Consider the following 24,884-nt stretch of genomic DNA (forward strand, 5'->3'; position numbering starts at 1 on the left):
GGGTAGATTGAAAGTTGTTGGTGTGTAAGCACTCCTGAGCACTCTTTAGCAGAAAAAAGAGATATGAATTTAATAATTAAAAGTTCTCCAAGAAAATGAATATATCTTTGCTAATGAGCCAACATGAAGACGAGCTTAGCCCCAAGCAAGTGTACTGGTGCAGAGGAGAACAAGCAGCACTAGATTCTTCATTGCTAACAATTCAAAGTACCGTATTTTTTGCTCCATAGGACGCACCTTTCCATAAGGCGCACCTAGTTTTTAGAGGAGGAAAACAAGAAAAAATCTTGTTTTCCTCCTCTAAAAACTTGTCCTATGGAGTGAATGCCCTGGGAGGCGGGCGGGCGCACAGAGCGCGCCAAGCCAGCTCTTTGCACCCCCCCTTCCCAGCTGGGAGGTGGGCGGGCGCTCAGAGCAGGCTGGGAGGCGGGCGGGCGCTCGGGCTGGGAGGCGGGCGGGCGCTCGGGCTGGGAGGTGGGCGGGCGCTCAGAGCGGGCTCTGTGCTCCCCCCCGCTTCCCAGCTGGGAGGAGGGCAGGCGCACAGAGCCGGCTGGGAGGTGGGCAGGTGCTCAGAGCGGGCTGGGAGGCGGCTCAGAGCGGGCTGGGAGGCGGGCGGGCGCTCAGAGAGGGCTGGGAGGCGGGCGGGCGCGCCAAGCCGGCTCTGTGCTCCCCCCCCTCGCTTCCCAGCTGGAGGCAGGCAGGCGCTCAAAGCGGGCTGGGAGGCGGGCAGGTGCTCAGAGCCGCTGGGAGGCGGGCAGGCGGGCGTGCCAAGCCGGCTCTTTGCACCCCCCCTTCCCAGCTGGGAGGAGGGCGGGCGCTCAGAGCTGGCTGGGAGGTGGGTGCGCGTGCCAAGCCGGCTCTTTGCACCCCCCCTTCCCAGCTGGGAGGTGGGCGGGCGCTTAGAGGGGCTGGGAGACGGGCGGGTGCGCCAAGCCGGCTCTGTGCTCCCCCACCCGCTTCCCAGCTGGAGGCAGGCAGGCGCTCAGAGCAGGCTAAGCCGGCTGGGCGCGCTGGAACGGCGCGAGGCGGCTTTCCCCGGCCGCCTCCCAGCGCGCCCAGCCGGCACTGTGCACACATTCGCTCCATAAGATGTACCGACATTTCCCCTCACTTTTGAGGAGAAAAAAAGCGCGTCTTATGGAGCGAAAAATACGGTATGTTATGCTATTAGCTTAACTGTATCAGCAATAACTATAGCATCACTGTCTGCTTTAACTTTCACTGCTTTAACTTTCACAACTCTACTTAAGGCTGTTTTTTTAAAGAAGAGCTTTGAGTGAGCATCAAAATTGACCATGCAAAAATGGCCTTAGTCTTTTATTTTTTCCCTTTCAGTGTAGCCAAGCAAGAGTAGGAGTTGGTACACTTTCTGATTGCTGTGTATGTGTGTGTGTATAAAGTGCCTTCAAGTCACAGCCGACTTATAGCAACCCCTTTTTGGGGTTTTCATGGCAAGAGACTAACAGAGGTGGTTTGCCAGTGCCTTCCTCTGCATAGGCTTTCATAAACCTGGTTCACAATTACCCCAGAATCAAAGTCCAAGGGGTATGGCTTATGAGGACTGGTAGGAAGGTTTAAAACTAAGGGCAGTCATTCTGACAAGATTCAGACCGTGCTGTAAGCTTTCAAAATATTTAGAAAATTAAACAGATGGTGCAGTCTTTTCCTGTACTTTACTACTGTGGTGTCAGCAACCTGAAGGGCTCTAAAGCAGGATATAAATCTCGTATAAATGCCTGGTTACTTCTATGTCGGCCCTGGCCCCAGCCGGCTGGAACAGTCTACCAAGTAACATCAGGTACCTGCGGGAACTAAAGGAATTCCGCAGGACCTGCAAAACAGAACTGTTCTGCCAGGCCTACACCTGAGGGCAGCTGCAAAGCTTCTCCTCCATTACCATCATTTGGCTGGCCTCCCCATCCTCCCCCTGACATTATTTGGGGTCCGCTGCCAACTAGGTCTGTCCAGTGGCTGCAACGGAGAATTATATCCCATCTTGTTTGTTATAGCATGAAGTATAGAATTTTTAAGTCTGTTTTAATGTATGTTTTAACTGGTGTTTTACGATGTTTTATAATTATATTGTGACCCACTCTGAGCCTGGCTTGCCGGGAATGAGGGCAGGATATAAATCCAATAAAACAAACAAACAAACAGATAAAGAAATGTCCTCTGTGTCAGGCTATGCTGCTGAGCAATCCTATTCAGGGTGCAAGAACATCACACACTAGCCCATTACCATTGGATACGTGATGATAAAGGCAACCCAGCTGACAAGTAAGAATGTGCTGAGGATGACAGTGGCCATGTCCTTCAGTATGGAATCCACGGGAGCTTCTGGCCGGGGCGCAGGCTGGCTGAGCATCTCTTCGGCGTCCTCTGGGGTGGGAGGGGGCAAGTCTTTTGTGGAATGCCCGGTAATATCAATGGCCTAAGATAGAACCAAAGGCTGCCTTAGCTCAAACGTTTTAATACAAACAACTCCCTCCGTTACAGTTTGCCAGCCGCTTGCGATGCTCATTTATTAGCAAGCATTATTTACCAAAAAATTACAGTGCAGTCCTAAGCACTGACTTCAAAAGACTTGCACTGTTCAAGACAGAATTATCAGAATTTTAGGAGAAATCATTCAGTGAACAAATAAACAAATAAACAAGATCCATTCCGTCAAAGAGATACGTAAAGAAAGGAACTCATCCTGAACTTTGCATGAGATTGTGTGAGAAATCTTAAATCTTCATACCTCCCTTTTTATGCCCGCCCTTTTAATACAACAAACATGACTTGATTTTCACAATATGATTGTTAACAATTCACAGACCTCTTCAAAAGCTGCTTTGTCAGAATCTGCTGGTATAATATTTTCTTGCCGCTTTGGCAAATTGCTTGGAAATTTCTCCAGGATCTTTTTGGGGGCCGACAATGGTGTCTCATGGTGCCCTTGAAACAGAAATACAGCTTGTATTATTTTCAAGGAAAGGAAACTTGCCAGTAATATCACCTTATGGCAGAGTTACCTAAAATATGGAAATGTGGTATTTTCTGTAAACGCAAGAAAAGTCCTGCTGGAAAGAAACAATTGTCCATCCAGTCCAGCAATTATTTATTCTGCTTACTCAATTTAGTCCAAATATTTCTACCCCACCTTTGACCAAACAGCAGTCTCTTTCCAGCAGTGGCTAGCTTTTGTTCAGTCTATACTCACTTGTTTGTTCCCAGAATCTATCATGTGGAGACATACTGTCCATGATCGTGGAATTTCCATTCCGCAATCACAGTTCATACCTGCCGGTAGACCGCTGTGAAGTAATCTAATGTTTTTTAAAACTACTGACTATCATACCATCATGACAGTGAATTATACAAGTTAATTATGCATTAGACATTTGCACAGTTCACACATTTACAGACTGTAAAATGGCTTAGAACTTGTAAATTATTGCATAGCCTTTGTAAATAATCAGAGGGGCCTGCTTACTCAAGTTTTAGTTTTGCAATCCTTGTAATTATAATTTAGGATTAAAGGAGCTGAGCAGGACAGAAGATCCAGAGAGCGGCTTCCCTCCCAAGTTCAGCACTCTGACACATATTTTGCAAGATGGAGGCTGGGACATGGAGAACTACATTTGGAACTTGAGATGTAATCTTATTTAATACTGTAGGAAAACTACAGTCACATCCTTGGCTCCTAAGAAAAATGCCTGTAACTGACAAATGGAGTAGTAGTGACAATTTAATAGACAAAGGAATTTCCCTATCATGTCCTTACAGCCTTGGTAATCTTTTATTTATGTGTTAGGAATTGTACTGAACTTTGCTCACTAAACTTCAAAAAAATGTTCACACGCTAATTTAAATTGGGGGTTTGTCCACCAGAGGGCAGCACATTACAAAAGAAATCCGATCACATTCTGATACCTATTAAAAGCCAGTGATGCCTCAAATAGTTGAGTCTGTTCTTGTGTTTAAATCCAGAGGTAAACTTTAGGTCAGTACTGGGAGTGATAACACATTCACCGTTGTCTTCAATGGTGACACCACGTGTTTTTGGACCCTCTATCAACGGTATTGCACTTCCCCGGGGCTAGAGAAAGCGAAAGAGAGAGAGAGATTGTTTTTTGAACATAGCAATGGAACATTCAGTGCGTTAACAAAAGGCCAAACAAAAAGCTGTACGATAAGCCACTTGGATTTATTTGGAGGTTAGCTTTGTTTTATGTGGCGCATGGTCAAGCCCACTTCTGTTGCCTGTTGAAGGCTAGCAATCAAACAACCAGTTCAAAGAGTACGGGCCATAAAGAGTCTCCCTTTGTGACATACGGTAAGCTGCCCAGAAAATAATATCGGGTATTTTATTGCACTTTACCTGGGCCATTAATTCAAGGTTGGGCACTGCAAAGATATATGGACCGCAGTTCTTTACTTTATCCCTAACAACTATGGCACAGAACAAAGGCAGTTTCTGTATCTCATAGAGGAAGAGCACTGATGGGGCTGACAAGGTGTGGATTAATTATGAATAAGCGCAGCTTTGGCAGCAAGTGAGGCAGATTGCTACAGTCTCTTATCTCTGCTTTCCATTGTTGTTTAGATTGGCTGTCTCCAGTGTGGATGTAATGGTTAGATAGTTAAATTAGGATCTGGGAGACTCAGATTTGAATCCCCTCTCTGCCATGGAAGCTTGCTGGGTGACCTTGGGCTAGTCTTTCTCTTCCTCTCACAGGTTGTTGTGAGGATAAAATGGCAAAGGGGAGAATAATGTAGTTAGCAATTTTGGGGGTCTGCACTGGGGACAAAAGCAGGGTATCAATATGTTAATAAAGAAAAAAAATTCTTGCACCACTGTCTGACTGTATACTTCTTTTTTTCTTCCAGAAGGAAATCTGCCTTTGATTTCATACATTGTCAAAATAGTTTTCTCTAATTCGACAAATACAACTGAGACTGACGAGGTATCAAATTATGATCTCCCTCCTCTGCTTTCCCTATAAGCCCCCCTTCAGGCTGCTGTATACCTCTTTTCTTAAGCTGTAAGACAGAGGTAAGGGCTTGGGTATTTTGTTTTCAGAATAGTGCTAGGTTTCTGGAGAAACAGTGTTTGTCCATGAAATAATCCTTATTGTTTAAGGATCTAAAATTTCCACCTGTTTACGGACACATAGTATGTTATAGAAAGGGAGACATATTTTTTTCTTTAAAGTGTTCTTAACAAAATTCATTACTATCAATCATTCAGAGCTGCAATATATGGTTCTCTCCCTTCTAATTTTATCGCAACAATGATCTTGTGAGGAAGGCTAGGCTGAGACTGAAAGGGCCAATGTCACCCACCGAGCTTCATGGCTAAGCAAGGATTTGGCATTTATGTAAGCAGGAGTGACCTCCTGCCCAACAGAGAATGGCGGCGATGCCAATTATTTCTCAGGCAAGAATGTACATGATTGCTTAAGCAGGAGTCAAACCAGATGTGAGTCCCAGTTCTGAAGAAATGCGGAAAGGAGTTCAGAGCGCTGCTCTGGGTCTAGGGATTTTAACTATTAAAAAGCACAGCTTACCATAATAGCCACCCCTTCATGAACCATTGACGGCGACGCATACAAGCTGGTGGAATATTTCCCTACGTAGAGCGTTGGCCTAGAAGCACAATAGGAAGAATTTTTTACATGATTCTGTTATTTAAAGCCATATACAACCATCTATAAACACAATCATTTATAAACATAGTTACATATGATGTGATAATACTAATGACACTAAGCTGCTTGAGTGACGAGAAAAATACTTATTACACAGAAATTACCAGATTGGTATACCTAAAAAAGAAGAAGGTACATTATCTGCCTTAAGGGAGCTGCTTCTTGTGATATAGCCTCTACATGGAAGCCACAAAAACGCCTCTTTGTGGCAACAGGTCCGGGAAGAGAGTAATTTCATTGCACTATGATCTCTTGGACTCTGAATCCAGTGATCTGAGTTCAAATCTTGGAGGAACCTACAAAATCCTGTTTAGAGAGCCAGTGTGGTGTGGTGGTTAAGGTGTCAGACTAGCATCTTGGAAACCCAGGTTTGAATCCCCACTGTGCCATGAAAACTTGCTGGGTAGGCAAACCACTGTCAAACATCTCTTGCCTTGAAAACCCTACAGGGTTGCCATAATTCAGCTGTGACTTGACGGCAAACAAAATGTGATCACCCTTACCTGAATCTCTCAGAGGGGCGCTGTGTTTTTCTGCAGTACAAGAGCGAGGCTTGAGTCCAGTAGTACCTTGGAGACCAACAAGATTTTTGGGGTACGAGCTTTTGAGAGTCAAAGCTCCTTTCTTTAGATAGATGCCTGGTCCTTATTGATGTGCCTGTGTACATGGGCAAGGCTCACTGCTTGGAGCACATGTGAAGGGACTTTTAAGCAGTCCATATAGGACAGCTGTGTCCTAATAAAAGTGGTCCTAATAAAAACCGGGCCCCTGCTCACCAGGGAATTAAGTTTCCACACAGAACTCCCAATGCATGTCTGAAAGAACGTGGGACAACAGGACCTGGAACAGGCTCATAAACAGTGTGAGGTGCAGACAGGGCACTGCGACAACTGTGTAGTAACTTACACATTTATGGTGCTGTAATGCCATCTGGAATTTTACAAAGATCAAGCAGGAGACAGTTTTAATAATGATAATTGTGACAAAAGAATCAACCAGGAAGGCCCTAAGACTGCGATCCTATTGAACACATGAAGACTGCAGCCATTCAAATACACAACCTGCAGAACCAAGGTACAACACATTTAAAAATCAGACATTAATTGTATGCAGCGTAAGACCATACCTAAAACATGTGCTCCTTCTCTGCAAGAGAAAAACTGAGTTGGCCAGCCATAAACACATTTCTTTAAATCACGAAACTCATACTCACACCAATTTGCTCTTCGCCTCCGTTTCTTTAGGAAAGGGGTATTTCCACTTTGTGATGCGTCCAACTTCGCCAGACATGAATGTTAGGTAGCGCAGCGTTTCTACCCCCACATTGGTGTGCATTACTTTCCATAACCCCTCCCGCTGCCAGATATAAAATCCTACAACGGGGGAGCCATAATTCTGGATCCACAGGACGTCCCCAGACTCGCTGTCCACAGTCACCACCAGCCCATCGCCATTAGATGCAAAATGGGACATTTCTGAAAAAGCAGACAGAGGCAAACCATCACACGGAGCTTCTTATCTATGCCCAGTTCTGAAAGTGCGCAGTATCATTAGCACATTAGTCTTTAATTAGGAACAAAGTTCTTACTGTACTGAACATCTTCATCAGGCAGCGTGGCTGCATAATCGAAGTAGGTGGCATTCCATCGGAGCTCTTTACTCTTGGTGTCGTACATCGTTATTGTGTACTCTGTAAAAAAAAAAATTAACAAATGTGCATTGTGCTGGCCGACAGAGCCGAGTGCTTCTCTTGTGAGACAGCCATCAAAATAAAGCAATGCTGGTCACATCCCATCATCAAATCGTTCCTAGGGTTTGTTTTTTCACCTGGCATTGGGAAGATCTGAACAATCACTTTGTATTATTTTAAGAAGAAAAAACAAACTTCTCCTCTGGTAGAACCTGCTTTTCAGATTATGAATTCTCCCCCCTCCTCAAAGGAGCCCCGTGGCGCAGAGTGGTACGCTGCAGTGCTGAAGTCCAAGCTCTGCTCATGACCTGAGTTCAATCCCGATGGAAGCTGGTTTCAGGTAGCCGGCTCGAGGTTGACTCAGCCTTCCATCCTTCCGAGATCGGTAAAATGAGTACCCAGCTTGCTGGGGTTAAAGGGGAGACAACTGGGGAAGGCACTGGCAAATCACCCCGTAAACAAAGTCTGCCTAGGAAACGTCGGGATGTGACCCCATGGGTCAGGAATGACCCGGTGCTTGCACAGGGGACCTTTACCTTTTACCCCTCCTCAGGTGTGAAACCATCCCAGTCCATTCCTGAATGCGTACAAGCAGCTGTATCACAAGACCCACTGATCCTGGCAATGGCAACTTCTGCAGTTTTGGAGGCATATTTTCCAATTTCTGAGACTGAGGAAGTGACAACAGCCAGGATCTATACACTCACGGCCCAGGTGGAAGATACAATTTCAAAGGAGAACCTCCACAATTACGTTAGCCAATGGTACATGTCTTGGAAGACCAAGACCAGGTTGAGGTAGAGACAGATAATCATTTTGGTGCCTTTTGCAAATTAATTTGGGTGGTACCCTCCTCTCAAGCTTAACAAGATGTTCTTAGGCCTGCTAAAGTTTCCTCACTCATCCCATTCTCAGTATGTTTCTCAGTAAGCACAAACTACCACCCCAGGCAACTCCTTGATGACCCGCAGCTGCTCACTTATCTCCTGCTCATCACATCTACCCAGACTGACTTCTCACTGCCCCTCCTGTTACCACTAGGATTTCCTGGATCCCTCCAGCTATTTCTCAGTCCATGTTATATTGATAGGTTGTTCGAATTTACATTTTTGTTGACATATCCTCCATCTTTTCCCAATCAAATAAGCATCTAGTCGGAAACTCTGTCACACCTGCTGAGGTGTGCGCATTCCATACAGTCTGGAACTAAAAGCTATCCACACACACTGCCTTTGAACCTAGGCCATCTTACTACGGCAGGAATTTGTGGGAGCAAGCCACTGTTAGAAAACATAAAGGACAGTCCACGAGGAAGTCACAGCTCTGCAAGTATAAGGGATGGATAGTCATGTCTCCACTGACAGAGTGTAGAAGACAAAAGTAAGGACCCAGATGAGTTAAGCAAAATGTTGTGGAGGCCAGGGCATTCAAATCCCTTCCTCACCACTACAATCAGTTTGAAAATAAAGCTCATCTAACCTCACAACTTTTAGAAAATAAAAAAAATAGCTTTTTAATAAAAAGTGCTAAAGACAAAAACAATTTTGAAGCTTGAGTGCCAGCAGGGTTGTGGAAGCTACTCAATGTTTTTCTCCGAGTGCCACCTTTAAAGTTGCTTCCACATAGGCATGATTCCCTGTTCTAGTCTTATTGCTAGGTCTTCTACGCCTAGCTCACGGGGATGCTTCTGTACTTTCGCTGCACAATGTACCTCTGTGGGTCTATAGATCTGCATGTGGAACCAGGTTCAGCATTAGATACAGGATAGAAAGATGTACGTAAACACACCAGAAGCAGGAAACCAAGGTGCTTAGGCACTTAGATGCCAAAGGTAGGAAAGAACTACCATCGTAATATACTTTGGCAAGAAATAATATGCTTGAACTTCCACAAAGCTTTTGATGAAATCTTTCAGGGAAAGCCCTTCAGTAAACCTAGCAGGCATAGAAGGAAGGGACTAAGTATTTGTACTGATGCCAATGTTATTTTAATTTATTCATAAATAATCTGGCACCAGAAATGAATGGTGCAGCACCACATTATTTGTGTGCAGTTTGTGTGTAGTACATTATTCAGGATGGTGAAAACTCAAACAAATTACAAGGATCTCTCCAAATTACATAACTCGGCAACAAATGGAAAATGAAGATTAATTTAAATGAATACCAAGTACTGCATACTGAGGCAACACCCCTAACTTCACTCATAAATAGATGGGGTTGTGGACTGGCAATAACTAACCAAGAAAGAGATCTGGACTTGTGGTAGAGATACATAAATGGAAATGCCACTTAAGTAAGCCTAAGTAATATGGAAATTTGGATAAGAAATAGGACATTAAATGGACAGTACTGTTAAGGGCTTTATCTAAATCTATGATGCAATTGCATTTGGAATACAATGTCAATTCTCGTTTCCCAAGCTCAAAAAAGACGTTATAGAAATTGTTATTCTAACACAAAGCCATCAACTTTAGAAATGAAACCTCATGATTCACAAATTTATCTCTTTCAGATTTTAAACGGTTACACTTTAAGTGGTAGATGGGGGAAAAATCTTACCTGTTCGGCCAAGATACAGGAGAGACGTAGACGGGCAAAGGCTTTCGGCAAATGAAGAGGTCAGAGTTTGCTGTTTCTCCCCTGTCATGAGGTCTATTACATACCAGCTATCCTGCTTCTTTCCTAATCGGGAATAATCAACATTTCAGTATCATTAAATTCAATTATGCAAATGTTACCTCCCTTCCCCCAAGCTCCCCCTTTACAACCAGCTTGCTCTTCAAAATGTAGTGTTACGGGAAAGAGAGTTTTATATCCCTTTTTCTTTTTTACCTTCCTTGAAAAATGAGGGAACTGAAGCTGATAAACAGCCCAAGCCAACTGAATGAGTTGAATGAGGAACCAGAACTTAAACCCAAGTATCCAAGATTCAACATATCCAGAGTATAGGGATGGTTTCAGAGTGCAGTTGTGTTGGTCTGCAGTAGAACAGCTAGATTCGAGTCCAGTAGCACTTTAGATTTGGGGGTGGAAGCTTTCCAAAGTCAAAGTTCCCTTTGTATTTGACGAAGGCAGCTTTGATTCTTGAAAGTTTATACACCAAAAATCTTGTTGGTCTCTAAGGTACTACTGGATTCGAATCCAGAGTGCAGAGAACGATCTGTATTAAGGTAGAGATCTAGCTGACTATAAAATGGATTTATAGTTAACCAGACTGAGATTCAAAGTTTGAAAAATTTCTAGAAGAAAACTGCGTGTTGCAAAAACAGTTTATGGCAGTAAAGACCAGTGACTTACAGTGCAATCCTAAACAGAGTTACATCCTTCTAACATGACTGCAAAGGGATAGCTGCGTTTGTCTATCGTAAAAAGTAGAACAAAAATCTAGTGGTATCTTGAAGACATTTATTTCAGTATGAGCTTTTGTGGTTCACAGCCCATTTCTATTAAGATAAATATTGTTAGTCTTGAAGGTGCCACTAGACTTTTGTTTCATTTTACTCTAAGTCCATCAATTTCAGTGAATTTAGAAGGATATAACTCTGTTATATCCTTCTGCACTGTCATATATCTAAGCAAATGAAATCTGGATTTTAAATATCAGAAAGTATCCAGAAAATATTTTTCCTGTCATAAACTGGGAAGAAACCATCACACGAGAATGCTGCCTCTGTACAGAGTTACTCGTACTTTTGTGACTATGCTCTAAATTCAATTGACATTTGGAAAGCAAATTAGGGCTTACCCATGTACAGGATTCCATCTGAACTGCGACAAGGGGATGCTTGAACCAGCTCAGGAATGGTGAATGGCAGTTTCTAGAATATATGATTTTACATTACTTTATTTTTCACACAATTGTGGTTTGAAAAGGAAAAAGTAATCAGCAGGCTTTGTGGTTGTACATTTAAGAGTCTCAAAGTAACTTTAAAGAGATTTGGGGCTTGCCTATTCCTGTAGCTCTATGCACGTCAGTGCCAACTGGAGTAATTTATAACATGCCTCTCCCCTACATCATATGACGTGGCAATCTCCTGCACCAATGAAGCTGTGTGGGTAACTTCTTGCCACTACAATGTACCACATAAAAAACAATGTACCCGGGGACACGTGGAGCCTGCTGTCTTTCTTAACTTTGTCTTTGTCTTATTTATTCTTCCACTTTGGTTTTAATGATGAGGTCTACGGGTTTTTTCTTTTTAGTTTCCCTTTATTACACACAGTAGCATTGTCCACATTCTCAGGATAGGATCTAATTGTCTTTTTAAGAAAACACAGCAAATAGCAGCAGATATTATCTCTCTCTCTGCTAATGTTCAAATATACGTTTGTTACAGTGGAAGGGGGTGACAACTTAGATGCCCACTTGCCCCCAAAACATCCTGACATGTACAACAACGTGTTCTGGCTACGGAATTCTTTGATCCCCTCAGATCCTGATGGCTACACTCTCCTGACTTTCTGGTTGTTCTGAAAACCTGTCTTTTTTGAAGTGCTCCTAAGGTTGGGTAAGCTTTTAGTTTTGCAGGGAGATATTTTTATGAGTTGCTATTTAATATGCTGCCCTGGTTAGTACTTGGAAGGGAGACCACCAAGAATGTCCAGGGTTCCTGCACAGAGACAGCTAATGGCAAACTACCTCCGTTCATTCCTTGCCTTGAAAACCCTATGGGGTTGCCATAAGTCGGCTGCAACTCGATGGCACTTTACATATACACATTTATTGTGCTGTTACTTATTAAAACTATTTGGTTGTGATTGTTTTAAACCAGTGGTTCTCAACCTTTTTCGCTCCATTCCCCCCTTTCAACATTGCTCAGAGTATAATTCCCCCCTTCCCAAGATAGTCTAACAGTTATTAAAAACAAACTATGATTTTACAGATTGTACATAATCTACAGGACATCACACTTTGCTGAATAGTGGTCCCAATTCTCCAGCTGGAACCCTAAAATTACCCCCCAGGGTGGAATTTCCCCCTTGATGAGAATCCATGTTTTAAACTGTTACTGTTTTCCTATTTTGTTAGTAATTATTTTTAAATTGGAGTTTAATTTAATTTGGACGGCAAAAAAAGCTGCCTTGGATTTTTAAAAAAGTGATAGAAAGGCAGAGTAGACAAGTTATTAATAAATAAAGCAAACACAGACTGCACCCCTATTACAGAAGAATGAGCAAGAATGGCTCACTTTAGCACCAGATAGAAACACGGATTGGTTTTTTTATACTGCATTTCCCCCAAAGAGCACAAGGCAGTACGCATGATCCATCCCAACTCTTACTTGTTTTAGCCTCATAACAATTTTTCAGCTTTGTTGCCTTAAGACAGAGGTGCTAGCCAAGGGTACTCATGGCTGAGTAAAGATTTGAATTGTGGCTTGGGGGGAAAAAGTAGCATAACTGCTTGCTACCACCAAACCTATAATGTACTTCACAAATCTAGCAGGAAATTGTATTATTCATATGTCTTGTAAAATACGTATAAACAGAAATGAAAATGCTTAGATATAAATCTATACTGGAAAAGTAAATAATAGAAATTAATGATTACAAACAAGATAGCATGAATGTTAAAATTAGATGAGAATTCAATAAGGCTGGTTTTATTAGGTAATTGCAAAGTACATATATCATGGGAGTGAATGACTGAACAAAAAGTAGCATGTCACAAAGCAAGAATAGTATAACTTAGGAAAGATTCAAATAGGGAAACAAAACTCTATATGCTCACCCAGTTAATGCTTGTTTTCGTATGTTAGGTTTTAAGTTTGTATTGTGTTGTTTATATATTTTATGTTTGTATTTTTATGGATGTGAAATAAACAAAACTTTAAAAAAATCTAGCAGAGTGCATTCAGTTGTATAATGTATATCTACATTCTAAAGGACGTCAGAGATCAAAAAACCTGATGTTCAGAAAAATCTGCCACCTGCATAACAAAACAGTACAATTAATTAAAATGTGTCTTTTGAGCATTTGAAAAGGGAAATGATGAATATGAAGTTATAAGAGGAAGTCATAACAGCTTCCAGGAAAAGAAAGTGGTAAGAAGCAGATATTTATCAGAATTTCATCATAAAAAAGTAGCTCTTAAGCAAGTAGGCGAGCAACATCTGTCAGGGGGATCAGATCTTGGCCATTTAACACTTTATGTACTTTTACAAAAGAGAACTACAAAGGCATCTTGTACTGAAATTAGTACTAGAACTAATATACCTCCACACTAATATTCCTCCACACACATACTAATACACCTCCCCCACATTGTTTCCTGGTACAGGCTGGATTTCTCAACAAGGCTGTTAAAACTTTCAGGCAATAATTGTTATGGCTCCTCAAAAGATGCTCCAGGAATCACTTAGTAATCTCTTTCAAGTGCCACACGTGTAATATAATGAGGAAAAATAAGTCAGACACTTGTCTATTAGAAAACCAAATCAGTTTTCCTGACACTCATAAGGCATCTGGTAACTTCTGCTCCTACTGCCCAACCAGGAGTTTGGGAATCCAGAGAAGCAGGTGTTACACAGTGTGGGTGTCTCTATTCCCGGCACCGGCACCCTAAACTGGCACCAGCATTTCATAAAGTTGCCCAAACCAGCATGATTCTAGGAACCACAAGAACTACGCCTATAGAACTTCACAGCATTTTGAGAAGAGAAACACCTAAACTTCTGGGCAATACAAATAACAATATCTGCTTCTCAGAAGAACATCAATTTATATTTGGCATCAACCTGTCAGCATCCTGTGAAATGCCTAATACATTTTCATTTGCTAGGTAATTTTGAGGGGCATTATTGGGCTATTTTAAATTGTATTTTAAATTATTTTAATGGGTTATTGTTTTATTGAAACCAAGAAATCACAGAAACCAAGAGAGCAAACTGAAACAAACTGTAGGAGCTAACAACATGTGAGAGCTTGGTTTTAAATGCCAAGTTTGCCTTAAAAATATATAAAGTAGAAAATGGGGGGAGGGCATCTGATTTATAGAGAAAAGGACCATGGGGGGGAAGACTGCTTGGCCTCCTAGCAATTCCTCGGGCACTCTCCTTCCAGTTAGGTACTTCCAGTATCAGAGCTGACCTCTGGAGGCAGTCTGCAAAAGTTAAGGGGAGGTGCTGTGGTCTGGGGAGGGGCTGTGACTCCGTGGCAGAGAATCTGCTTGGCATGCAGAAGGTCCCAGGTTCAATCCCTGGCATCTCCAGTTAAAGACTCAGGTAGTAGGGGATGTTAAAGACCTCAGACTGGGACTCTGGAGAGCTGCTACCAGTCTAAATGGACAATACTGACATTGAAGGACAAATGATTCGGTTATAAGGTAGCTTCATGTGTTCAAGGTTTAGATTGTGGTGGGAGAAGCGTACATCACGGCTTGTTCCTTTTGCCTTTCATACCAGATTCCCCTCTCAACTCCCACTTTAAACATCATTCAACCAGATCAGCATAAACGGGTCTGCCGGTGTCATGTGTAGTTTTGGCCTCCTAATTCTCTGCAAATGTAGAATATTCCACAGCAGACAAGCAGATGTGGGAAGGTTTTCTGAGAACACAAATGACTGGAGAGTGCCCAAACTTTTCAAAGGGAACTGTTTCTATTACTTCATTGTAGCTTTTCATCTTTAAAATAAAACGTTAGAGCCTTTGTCTCCTTTATATCAGTCATGTATTCATGCAGCACTTAAAAACACCCCTAAGAGATACCAGCAAAGCTGCCCCCCTGGCATTCTGTAAACTTTATTTTTTTATTTTTTTCACATTAAAATTTTAAAAAGTTATTTGAAGGCTCCCTTTCTCTAGAAGTACATCTCACTCACTGTTGTAATAATAAAAGGCCTCATACAAGTTGTGAACAGGGGAATCTTTGACAGAAGCGATATCTTCCTAACAGCCAGACTAGGTGTTACCAGAAAAGGGTGTTTGGTCACCTGCAGAATCTGTTATTCTGTGCGATCCACACTGATCAAATTATACGTACTGTCAAGCCTTCGGTATTCTTGCCACCAAGAGTGTACAGACTGCCGTCATTAGGGTCAGGAAGAAATGCAGGTCTAGGAGTTAAGAAACAATTAAAGCACTCATTAATTAATTTGCATTTGTGAGATTAGAAAGCACAATGGCAGTTCTTGGTGAAGGCAGCTGCTTCCTTTTAGAAACACAAACTGTGCTATTTCCCCCCCCCCCCTTTCAAGGAAGAAAAACAACCTGTGAAGTATTTATTTTTAACTTGGTGCAGCAAATTATGCCACCAAAGCTTTTAGCGTGGTCTCAATGCTAGATGAAACTGTATAACCTCTTCCAAAAATCACACACCACATTTCTATTTTAATTCGAAGGTTAGTCTGGTGGGTTAATTTCCTGCTTTGGAGGCTGGTAAATCTCCCTGAAAAATCCCCTTTTGAAATATGTGGCCCTGGAACATGCCAACGTGTTTCCTCATGCCCAACTGGTTCTTCCCTGAAGCATCTCTTCCACAAAGCTAAGATCCAGTCCTGACTTTACTTCACTTCATAAGAGTAAGTGTTGCTTCAGAACAGCCCAGGGCATCAGCTTTGTATCTGTAGGGGACATCCATATGGAAACAGCTTCATAGCAGGAGCATGCTTGGCTTGGGGCCTCCTACGTTTTGTGGAACCTGCTTATGTTCTTCCTAATGTTAGACTCCATGGTAGCCATTTTGTGATTGGTCTCACCCCCATGGCAGCCATCTGAAGGTGCCCACGGGCAGGGCTGGATTTAGGTTTGATGAGGCCCTAAGCTATTGAAGGTAATGGGGCCCTTTATATATCCAGCTGTCCTTTGTCAACAACAAATTGTTGCTGTTTTTAGTGTTGAATATATGCTATATGGTAATTTATGGACCTAATAGGTATCTAAAGCCATTTGCACATAACAAAATATGTATTTTATCAAAGTAATTGTTGAACTGAAATACAATTAAGAAGAAGTATATTAATAGTGAAATAATTATTATTTCCTTTAAATTTTTGGGGCCCCCCCAAGAGATTGGGGTCCTAAGCTATAGCTTGTTTAGATTATATGTAAATCCAGCACTGCCCACGGGTATAAACAGGTTCTGGACCCCTGTACTACAACAAACATAGACAAATGTTGCAACTAGCTAACCCCAAAATAAATCTGGAACAACTGTATGGTTTACCGTGGCTTTCCCGGCCCTGCTCAAAGTTCTTTAGATGTGCACAGCCTGGCACAGAACATTTTAGCAGGTTTAATTACATTCTGGCATGGGGAAAAGCCACTGGACAAGCTTCACTTGCATCATTTCTGCTACCATTTAAAGCCCACGGGGCCAGTTCAGTCAACAATGAAAATCTTGAGCTCACTGTTTGTCACTCATTTAAATGGGAAAACATGCCGGGGACCCATATGTTGGGTATGGCTCTTCCCTGCAGCTTTACAAAGTCCTGCATGCAGTCCTAAACATGTTCACGTGGAAGTAACCACTACTGAAATCAACGACACCTGTCTCCAAATTAATGTGGTTGGCTCAAGCTCTTCAAAGGACATGTCAGCCTACTTCAAACAGAAACACAACCACGTATTTTAGAGAAGCACAGACCACATGAAAGATTTTTGTGCTTTGTTTTATCGCACCAAGTTTGTGGGCAATGTTAGCAATGAAATGCTATGACCTCGTCTCCCCTTTGGCTACAGTCTGAAACTGTGCATGTTCCAAATCACAGCAAAAGCAGCCAGGTAAACACTCAGGTTTTTCCTGCCCACTTAATCTTCTGTGGCACCATGACAAATGCAGAAACCTTTCTGCAGTTTGGCCAAGAGCTGAGGATAAAATGGACATTTTCACATGTTCTGCCTGTGTGTGCATAATAATTCACCTGGCTGAATTACAGGCTTGGATGCTATGACACTGTTGATATATTTATTCATTTGGGAGATTTATATGTCACCTCTCTAGAGTCCTGCTTGAGTTGACTTACAATCAACATATGTTATCAACATAAAAACAAAACAAGACATTAAAAAACAAGCCAGGGACCTAAAAACAGCCGAAAGTAACTGTAAAACAGACAGACTAGAAGCAGACCGTAAAATTTGTAAAAAGATTAAAGGATCGAATTAAAAGGATCCTATGACATTGTTCCTTTCCCCCTTCTCTATAGCTACAGTGGATGCTTTCCTCCACCATGGTGCTAACTTCCTCCGTTGCTAGCACTTCTGTGTATGAGGTCTCCTTGAAAAAAAAATTTATCTTGCACATGTGGAAGTGTTGGTGGAAGAAGAAAGGCCTCGGCAGTGGCTGGGTGGAAGCGGGAGTGGAACAAAATCACAGGAGAGGCTGTGGCTCAGTGGTAGAGCATCTGCTTAGCACGTAGAAGGTCCCAGGTTAAATCTCTGGCATCTCCAGTTAAAGGGACTAGGCAAGTAGGTGATGTGAAAGACCTCTGCCTGAGACCCTGGAGAGCTGCTGCTGGTCTGAGTAGACAATACTGACTTTGATGGACCAAGGGTCTGATTCAGTAGAAAGCAGCTTCATGTGTTCATCATGTGATCCTAGCTGACATCATGGATTCTGTTATTTGGGCCAGTTCAATGGCCAGTTTGGTTCAGACAGAATGGCAAACCATAGTTTGTTGCTATATGGATGATCCTCAGGGATTCTTGGGCTTGTACACTCCCTTTCACCACCCACCCTGGAAATAGCCAGAGATTTCTGCTTTTGTGGCAATATTCAAAACAGCAAACTATGTACTTACCTTCCCAGTCAGAAGTCCAAACAATGGTTTGTTCCCAGTTTGGAACCCTAGTAAGGAACAAGCTATAGTTGCTGGTTCGGATATAACAGCGACCTATGGTTTGCCATGAAAGCAGAAGTCATTCATTAGCTGTCTGTGAGTAAAGGAGAGAGGGAGAGGAGGGAGTACAAAAGCCTGATGATCCTTCTAGGCTAACTATGGTTGTCATAATATTAGAAAGGAACCAATATTAAGAAGCTTGTATTTACCACAATTCTCAACTTGTCAATGAAAACTAAGCTGTAAACGAGAGAGTCAAGCAAAATAAACAAATAATGAAGGTGACTTACTCTTCTACATGTAATGGCACCTGAAGTACAGGATCTGCAAAAACCAAATAAAAAAAAAGTCAAGGTCCATGCTATTAAACACCCAGATCTCACACCAAGGCTCTAGTCCATGGTATCACCAGCTACTTCACTTCTCAGGGAGATTAGAGGTTAGCAAGAAGAAATTCCAAATAATAGTAAGATTCAGTTAGGAAATGGCTGGATTGTAGAGTTACATTAACTATTATATTCAGAACACTGAGGGCACAACTCCACGTTATGTAGTCTTCATGACCTCCCCAAGTTTTCCATGAGGACGTTTTATCAGATGTGCACTGTGAGCTGCCTGCTAGGAACCAAATTCTCAAGCACTCAGGGGCCTGATTCGGATAAGATCCATGGGGGTTTAAGTTCCCAGCACAATTTCCCTGACTTGCATGATTTCCCTGACCTGAAATGCCCCCAGGGAGCCAGGAGAAGTCTCATTGATTTTGGAGCCTTGGGCAAAAGTCCAGGATAGGACTCCAGAATCACAGCCCCCTTGCTGGGGCCAAGCCAGGGGTGGCCCTTGTTCCACACAAAGTCATTGGAAGCCAGCTGCTCGACCCTAGACAGGGTCGGTGCAAGTGGTGGCAGGAGCCTGCTCTTTTTCTTCTGTTCCCCCCACCTTCAGGTGATGGGGCTAGGGTTGGTCACCTCCCGCCCACGTGTAGGGCCTGAGGCAGCTGCCCCTGTTGCTCACTGGCTAAAATTGCTGCTACAAGGATCTATTTGTCCCATGGTGGAAACCTCTGTGTACCCCATCAGTGTATGAAGAAACCCCAATGGGGCAGCCTCTTGGAGATGTTCCAGATCAAGCAGCATGAGGAAAAGGAATGTCTTCTCCCTGTGCACCACAATCCCTCTCCATTCCTGTGAATTAGGACTGCCAACTTTCTGGAGATTGGGGGTGGAACCTGGAGAGGATGAGGGTATGGGGAGGGGAGGGATCTCAGCAGAATATAATGCCATAGAGACCCACCCTCCAAAGCAGCCAGTTTCTGTAGGAGAACTGATCTCTCTTGTCTGGAGATCAGTTTCAAATCTGGGAGATCTCCAAGCCACACCTGTGGTCTGACAACTTTACTGGGAATCGAGTTCTCAGTGAGGGACTCCAGGTGCTTATCTGACAGAAAGTTCTTGTAGCCGATGTCATGAGGACTGTGTAATGTGCAGTTAGGCCCTGACTATACCATCACTCTCTGGAAGCTTGGAGAATACTTCAGTCCTAATCCTTGCTCACATGTGTTGTTTGTGCGCTTATGTGTCCTCCTCCTCCTACCCCTATTATTTTGTTGCATTTGCTCTTCCTTTCATCTTCTCCCTCTTTTTGACCCAACTGTGTAAATTTTGGTTGGGGCAGAGGTTTGTTTTTAGCATCAGACTCCACTAAACTTCCCAAAAATCTAGGGGCTGCTCACTTATCACATGACAATGCCATACTGCAGTTTGTAGTGGAACTGAGAATACAGAGTAGCCTGGTAAGCATGAGGAGCAGAATATTATCTATAATGTAGAAGATATCTGAAGCAGAAGAGGATGGAAGGGAGAGAGATTGTGTGGTCAACATGGGATTCCACATCTATTAATTCTAGGGTTGCCAGGTCCTGTCTCCCCACAGCCACTGGGGAGGAATGGGGGGATAGGGTGGCCAGATCCAGTTTGGGGAACTCTTGGAGATTCGGGGATGGAGCCTGGGGAGGACTGGAACCTCTGTGGGGTAAAATGCCCTAGAGTCCACCCTCCAAAGCATCCATTTTCTACAGGGGAACTCATCTTTGTAGTCTGGAAATGAGGTATAATTCCGGGGGATCCCCAGGTCCCACCTGGAGGCTGGCATCCCTATCCAGCTCTGAATCATTTATGACCCATAGTTCTAAAAAAGTGCAGGGTATCTAATTTTCTTCCCCACATGAATGTGTGTATGGGGGGCATAATCTTGAAACTTAAAAAAATTAGTTTGGGCTACATTCCTGTGCACATTGACATGGATTTGTACTGGACTGAATTTACTTCCTAATGAGCATGCCTAGAACTGACTGGTACAATAGTTTTCGACAGGAAATCCCCCCCCCCCCAACGTCCACCAGTGCTCTCATCAATAGCTGTACAAGCGTGAATGGTATTCTTTCTGCTTCTAATGCTTGCAAATGGAAAACATGCATGAGGCACACACAACTCATCCTCATCTGTTCAGAAGAGTTCTAAGAACGCAACAAAATTAGATTAAGATCAGCCCCAGGTTTGAATAGATCGATGCAATCTTACAGTGAATAAAGAAAACAAGATTTACACGCCAACTATGCCTACTCAGTGCTACAAACAATTTTAGATCAGCTTCTTCCTCACGCAAACAAAATGATGCAAGAGCAAAGAAATATCAGATCAAGCAATCCTCTTATGGAGAGGCTCTCTGGCACTAAACAATTTTTTCTGCATAAGTAGGGTGACTATATGTTTCTTTTCTGACAGGGCCAAACAGGTGGAGCTTTCCTTATCATCGAATGCAGATGCCACAGAAACTACATTTGTTGAATTACTGCCTGTCAAACAACTGTTTAAAGGCAAAACAAGAAATTAACAAAAAACAAACAGTCCTACCAGAAACACAGTACAAAACCTATGCAAAGATCTCACTTTTTTTGGTAGGAAACTACGTGGATACCTTAATGTGTTACCAACAAGTCTATTTTGCCATTTGCATACAGCAGCAAGCAACTAACACCTACACACTTTGTAAATATGGCAACATAGACCAATGTGCACTTTTGCACATTATGGGCATCTGAGCCCAGTTTTTGCACTGTCTCCATGAGAAGGATCAGAAATATATGCTTTAGAAAAGAAATATATGGGGGCTTGGGATTCTGCAGTCCAAGGGCGATGCAAAAGGACCTCAGCTTGAATGTTCCTGTCAAAGAGTATAATTTATTCTACCGCAGCTTAATCTAAACATTCCAGCAGATGACAAAAGGAACAAAAAACAGAAGAGGTTTTATTTATAATCAACTAGTTTTTTTAATAAGCAAGAAGAATCTTATGGTGGCTAGTTACCAAGTATCGAAGGGAAAAAAAGAAAATAGGTACCCCTGAAGCCAGACTTTAACTCATGTGCTAAAGTAGAGGCACTGCTCAAGGCAAGTAAACAGATGACATTTCAAGTTATCTTGATAAACTGATAAGGAACAGAAATATCTTATCTGGAAAGAAACAAACTGCACAGATTAAAAAGACAGCTTGGTTCTTAAGGAGTGTCTCTTCCTGAGAAGATAACAATTGAACTTGCAGTCTGCACTTTAAATACCCATGTTAGAATTTAAGCATTCCCTTGTGAAGTTTACGTAGTTGGGTGTTACTTTACCCTTACTATTGCACTTTTTTTTTTTTTTTTACAATTGTGGCCGAGAGCCTTTAATGGGCCTTTATTAATGTGATTAAGCTTTTAAATTGGCACATGAATTCTGTACCTTCATTATGTGCAACATGAAGAACATTTCTTTTGTCCTGAAACCTTTTTCTCCTGAACCTACCAGTAACCAACAGAATTGCACTCTTTGAGATAATTTCCTCTCTCTGTCTCCCCACATGTTATAGTTGTATCTCTCTCTACTTGTCTGTTCTCTCTCTCTAGTTGTCTTTTTTCCTCACCAAAAGGTCTCAACAGAAGATTCTCCAGATTAACTCACTACTTTAGTCTATCATTTTAAAACTACTCTGGTTCTTCAATGTTTTATTTTTCAACCAAATAAGTAAAATATTAAATGGAACATCATAGCTTTGGATCATTGGCTTCAGGATATCTGCTATTTTACATCCAGTCTCTCTCATAATAATTTCACTATACATGTCTTTTCACTGGTAAGGCACAGTGAATTGACATTTTCATCCATTCTACTGGCATGAGCATACACGTACCAAAAATACATAAATAAATCAAATAAATGCTGCTCTCACGGTCTGACTTCAGTATATTCCTATTCATTATCGATACAAATGATGCAAAGACCCTTTCCTTTCTGCAAAACATTCAGACCTTTTAGCCAATTAATATTTTAATTGGGAATTCCTTAAAACCACCATAAAGCACAGATGTGTACCACAAGAGCTCTACATTTTGATGGCTGGATCAAATGCAAATTGGAAATGTGGTAAAAGGCAGAAATGGGACAGAGGAAATCAAACACATCCCCAATTCCATGCACACTTACTAAGAAGTTCCAACAGCTCCTAGATACGCATGCCATAAACCTGCTTTATGAACATTTGAAGTTGCTTGATACTTTCAGATCATTGTGTTATCTAGTCTAGAGTGATCCGCTATGACAGGCAACAGACTGTGATATTTCTTTAGTCTTATAATGACAGCTTTTTTTGAAGACACCAGATATTGAATCTGGGACCTTATTCATGCAAAGCATGTGCTTTACAACCAAGCTGTGGTCCTTTCTCATTAGGATTTGGGTCCTTGGGTCCAACCAACCTTTTCGCTGGTAAAAGAGTAAGGAAAGGTCCCATCTGATCACCCAAAAAGGCTATGTTGGGGATCATGGGACTCGCATGCACACAAAAGCATGAGGGATGGGGGCTGTGGTAAGGAGGGGAATTGTGTCTGGAAAAACTGGCTGGATCCAATTTTACATTTCTGTTCCTAAACAGCAAACATATAACAAACATGGAATAAGAACACCTTGTAGCAGGGATATGATTTTAATTAATAATTAAAAGGTAAACTTAACTGTTATTGGTACTGATCCGCAATATCTTTAAATGTGTGTATTTAAAGAACCTTTCAACTTGACAGGTCTCTGCTAAAAAACCCTCTGAATTTCCCTGATTACGCGTCTATTCTATAGTTTACACACCTTGCTGGCCTTGTCTAGACCAATATAAATATGTGACAGAACCTTTTAATTAAGAGCTCTCAAAAAGCTGCAGCCTTTGGAAAGTGTAGGTGAGAACTGTTCCTTTTAGTTAATGACACACAGCACAAAGGTAACGGTATAATATTGGTACAAGCAAGGACTGAGCCTGACCTTTTTCTCTGTTTAAGGTATCTATTCGTATGACTCAAAGTGGACTGAGGCATGGTCAAAACTATACATTTCCCACGTTTCTGGCTGGTGATGGAATGTCTGGCATGAGAGCTTGCCACGGGTGTCGCAAATGCTAATATCCACAACTTGGTGTAAAGGATTTAAAAAACAAACAACATTCCAATGTGATGCATCCTTACTCATCTTTTAGAGCTCTGGGGGTTTCATATCCCATGAGCTACTACTAGCTTTCTAAAGGAAGTTGTAGAAGCTACCTCTAAAGCCAAATATTTAAAAGAGAACACAGACACACAGTGGCTAGATAATCTTCACTCTTTCAGATGGTTTGGAATCAGAACTCAACAGCTGGCAGATACCAACAGGGTTAGGGTTATGCCCATCCACCATGGGCATAATAATGGAAAATGCTCAAATGCCACAGGCTAGAAATATCACATCATCACTGAGTTCTTGAAGTGGATTTCTGCATGCCAAAGGCAGGGAATAATCTTTACAAATGAGCAACCATGTCATTTGAAAACAGATGACTCCCTGCAGTGAGCAGAGCACATCACTTAGAAAACACCTTAGATGATTGAATGTTTGCATGCCATGATGACTTTTGTAGTATTGGGATCATCTCACTGGAACTGCAGTCTGAAAAGGAGGACAGAACAGAGCAAAGTCTGCAGCCACCACATTTTTAGTAAGCTAGTATTTCTGAAGTATCCATTTGTGTAGTTGTGAAACTTGTTTGACCAGCCATCCTTTAGAGACCATTAGTGTCATATTACAGCCCAAAGTTTTATATGCATGCCCCCTTTCACAGTTTCTTTTTCCCCTGGGGAAAAGTTCAGTGCTTTTTCTTAAACTATTACAGCATTTCGGGTTTGTTGAGGAACAAGCTTTAACCGCTTTCCATTGCTTCAGGTAATGTCAAAAGGTTACAGCTTAATTTCTTATCCCTGTGTCAGGTTCACTCATGTTGTGAGGTAAAGGTCACAATCGCACACCTTTCAGGTTCTCTTGAAATTTTTGGAACCTCAATTTTCGTTGATGGAAGCTACATTTCAACCCTCATAGTTCCAGGGCCTAACTAGCACTGTACTCTCACCAACAAAAATATCTCATCTGCTACTCTTTGAGAACATACCAAGGCATTACAAACAGATTAATATTATGAAGTAAGACAAAGTGTAACTGTGTCCTGTTTCCAACAGGAACCAGGAAGATGCTCCTGAGGAGCTCACAAACAAGGCGTGAAGGCCCTTCTGTATAACCTGGAATTCAGAGGTACAGTGCTTCTGAATCATGGCCAAATGGCCACATGAAACTGCTGGAGACTGAATCAGACCATTGGTCCATCGAGCTCAGCA

At 42.2% G+C, this 24,884-nt stretch overlaps 1 protein-coding gene across 1 annotated transcript in view; it reads right to left on the reverse strand.

The window, feature by feature from the left end:
* Window positions 1–24,884, reverse strand: part of ERN1 (endoplasmic reticulum to nucleus signaling 1) — a 51,098-nt gene that overhangs the window by 14,729 nt on the left and 11,485 nt on the right. Inside the window, exons 4-13 of the mRNA XM_056849161.1 lie at window positions 18,458–18,491; window positions 15,371–15,443; window positions 11,134–11,206; window positions 9,948–10,070; window positions 7,285–7,386; window positions 6,910–7,171; window positions 5,556–5,634; window positions 3,919–4,084; window positions 2,822–2,940; window positions 2,240–2,431 (exon numbers count right to left, since the gene is read on the reverse strand). Of these exons, the coding sequence (XP_056705139.1) occupies window positions 2,240–2,431; window positions 2,822–2,940; window positions 3,919–4,084; window positions 5,556–5,634; window positions 6,910–7,171; window positions 7,285–7,386; window positions 9,948–10,070; window positions 11,134–11,206; window positions 15,371–15,443; window positions 18,458–18,491 (1,223 nt within the window). The remainder of the gene's footprint in view (window positions 1–2,239; window positions 2,432–2,821; window positions 2,941–3,918; window positions 4,085–5,555; window positions 5,635–6,909; window positions 7,172–7,284; window positions 7,387–9,947; window positions 10,071–11,133; window positions 11,207–15,370; window positions 15,444–18,457; window positions 18,492–24,884) is intronic.

The sequence above is a fragment of the Euleptes europaea genome, chromosome 1, assembly GCF_029931775.1.
Source record: "Euleptes europaea isolate rEulEur1 chromosome 1, rEulEur1.hap1, whole genome shotgun sequence".
Taxonomy (NCBI): domain Eukaryota; kingdom Metazoa; phylum Chordata; class Lepidosauria; order Squamata; family Sphaerodactylidae; genus Euleptes; species Euleptes europaea.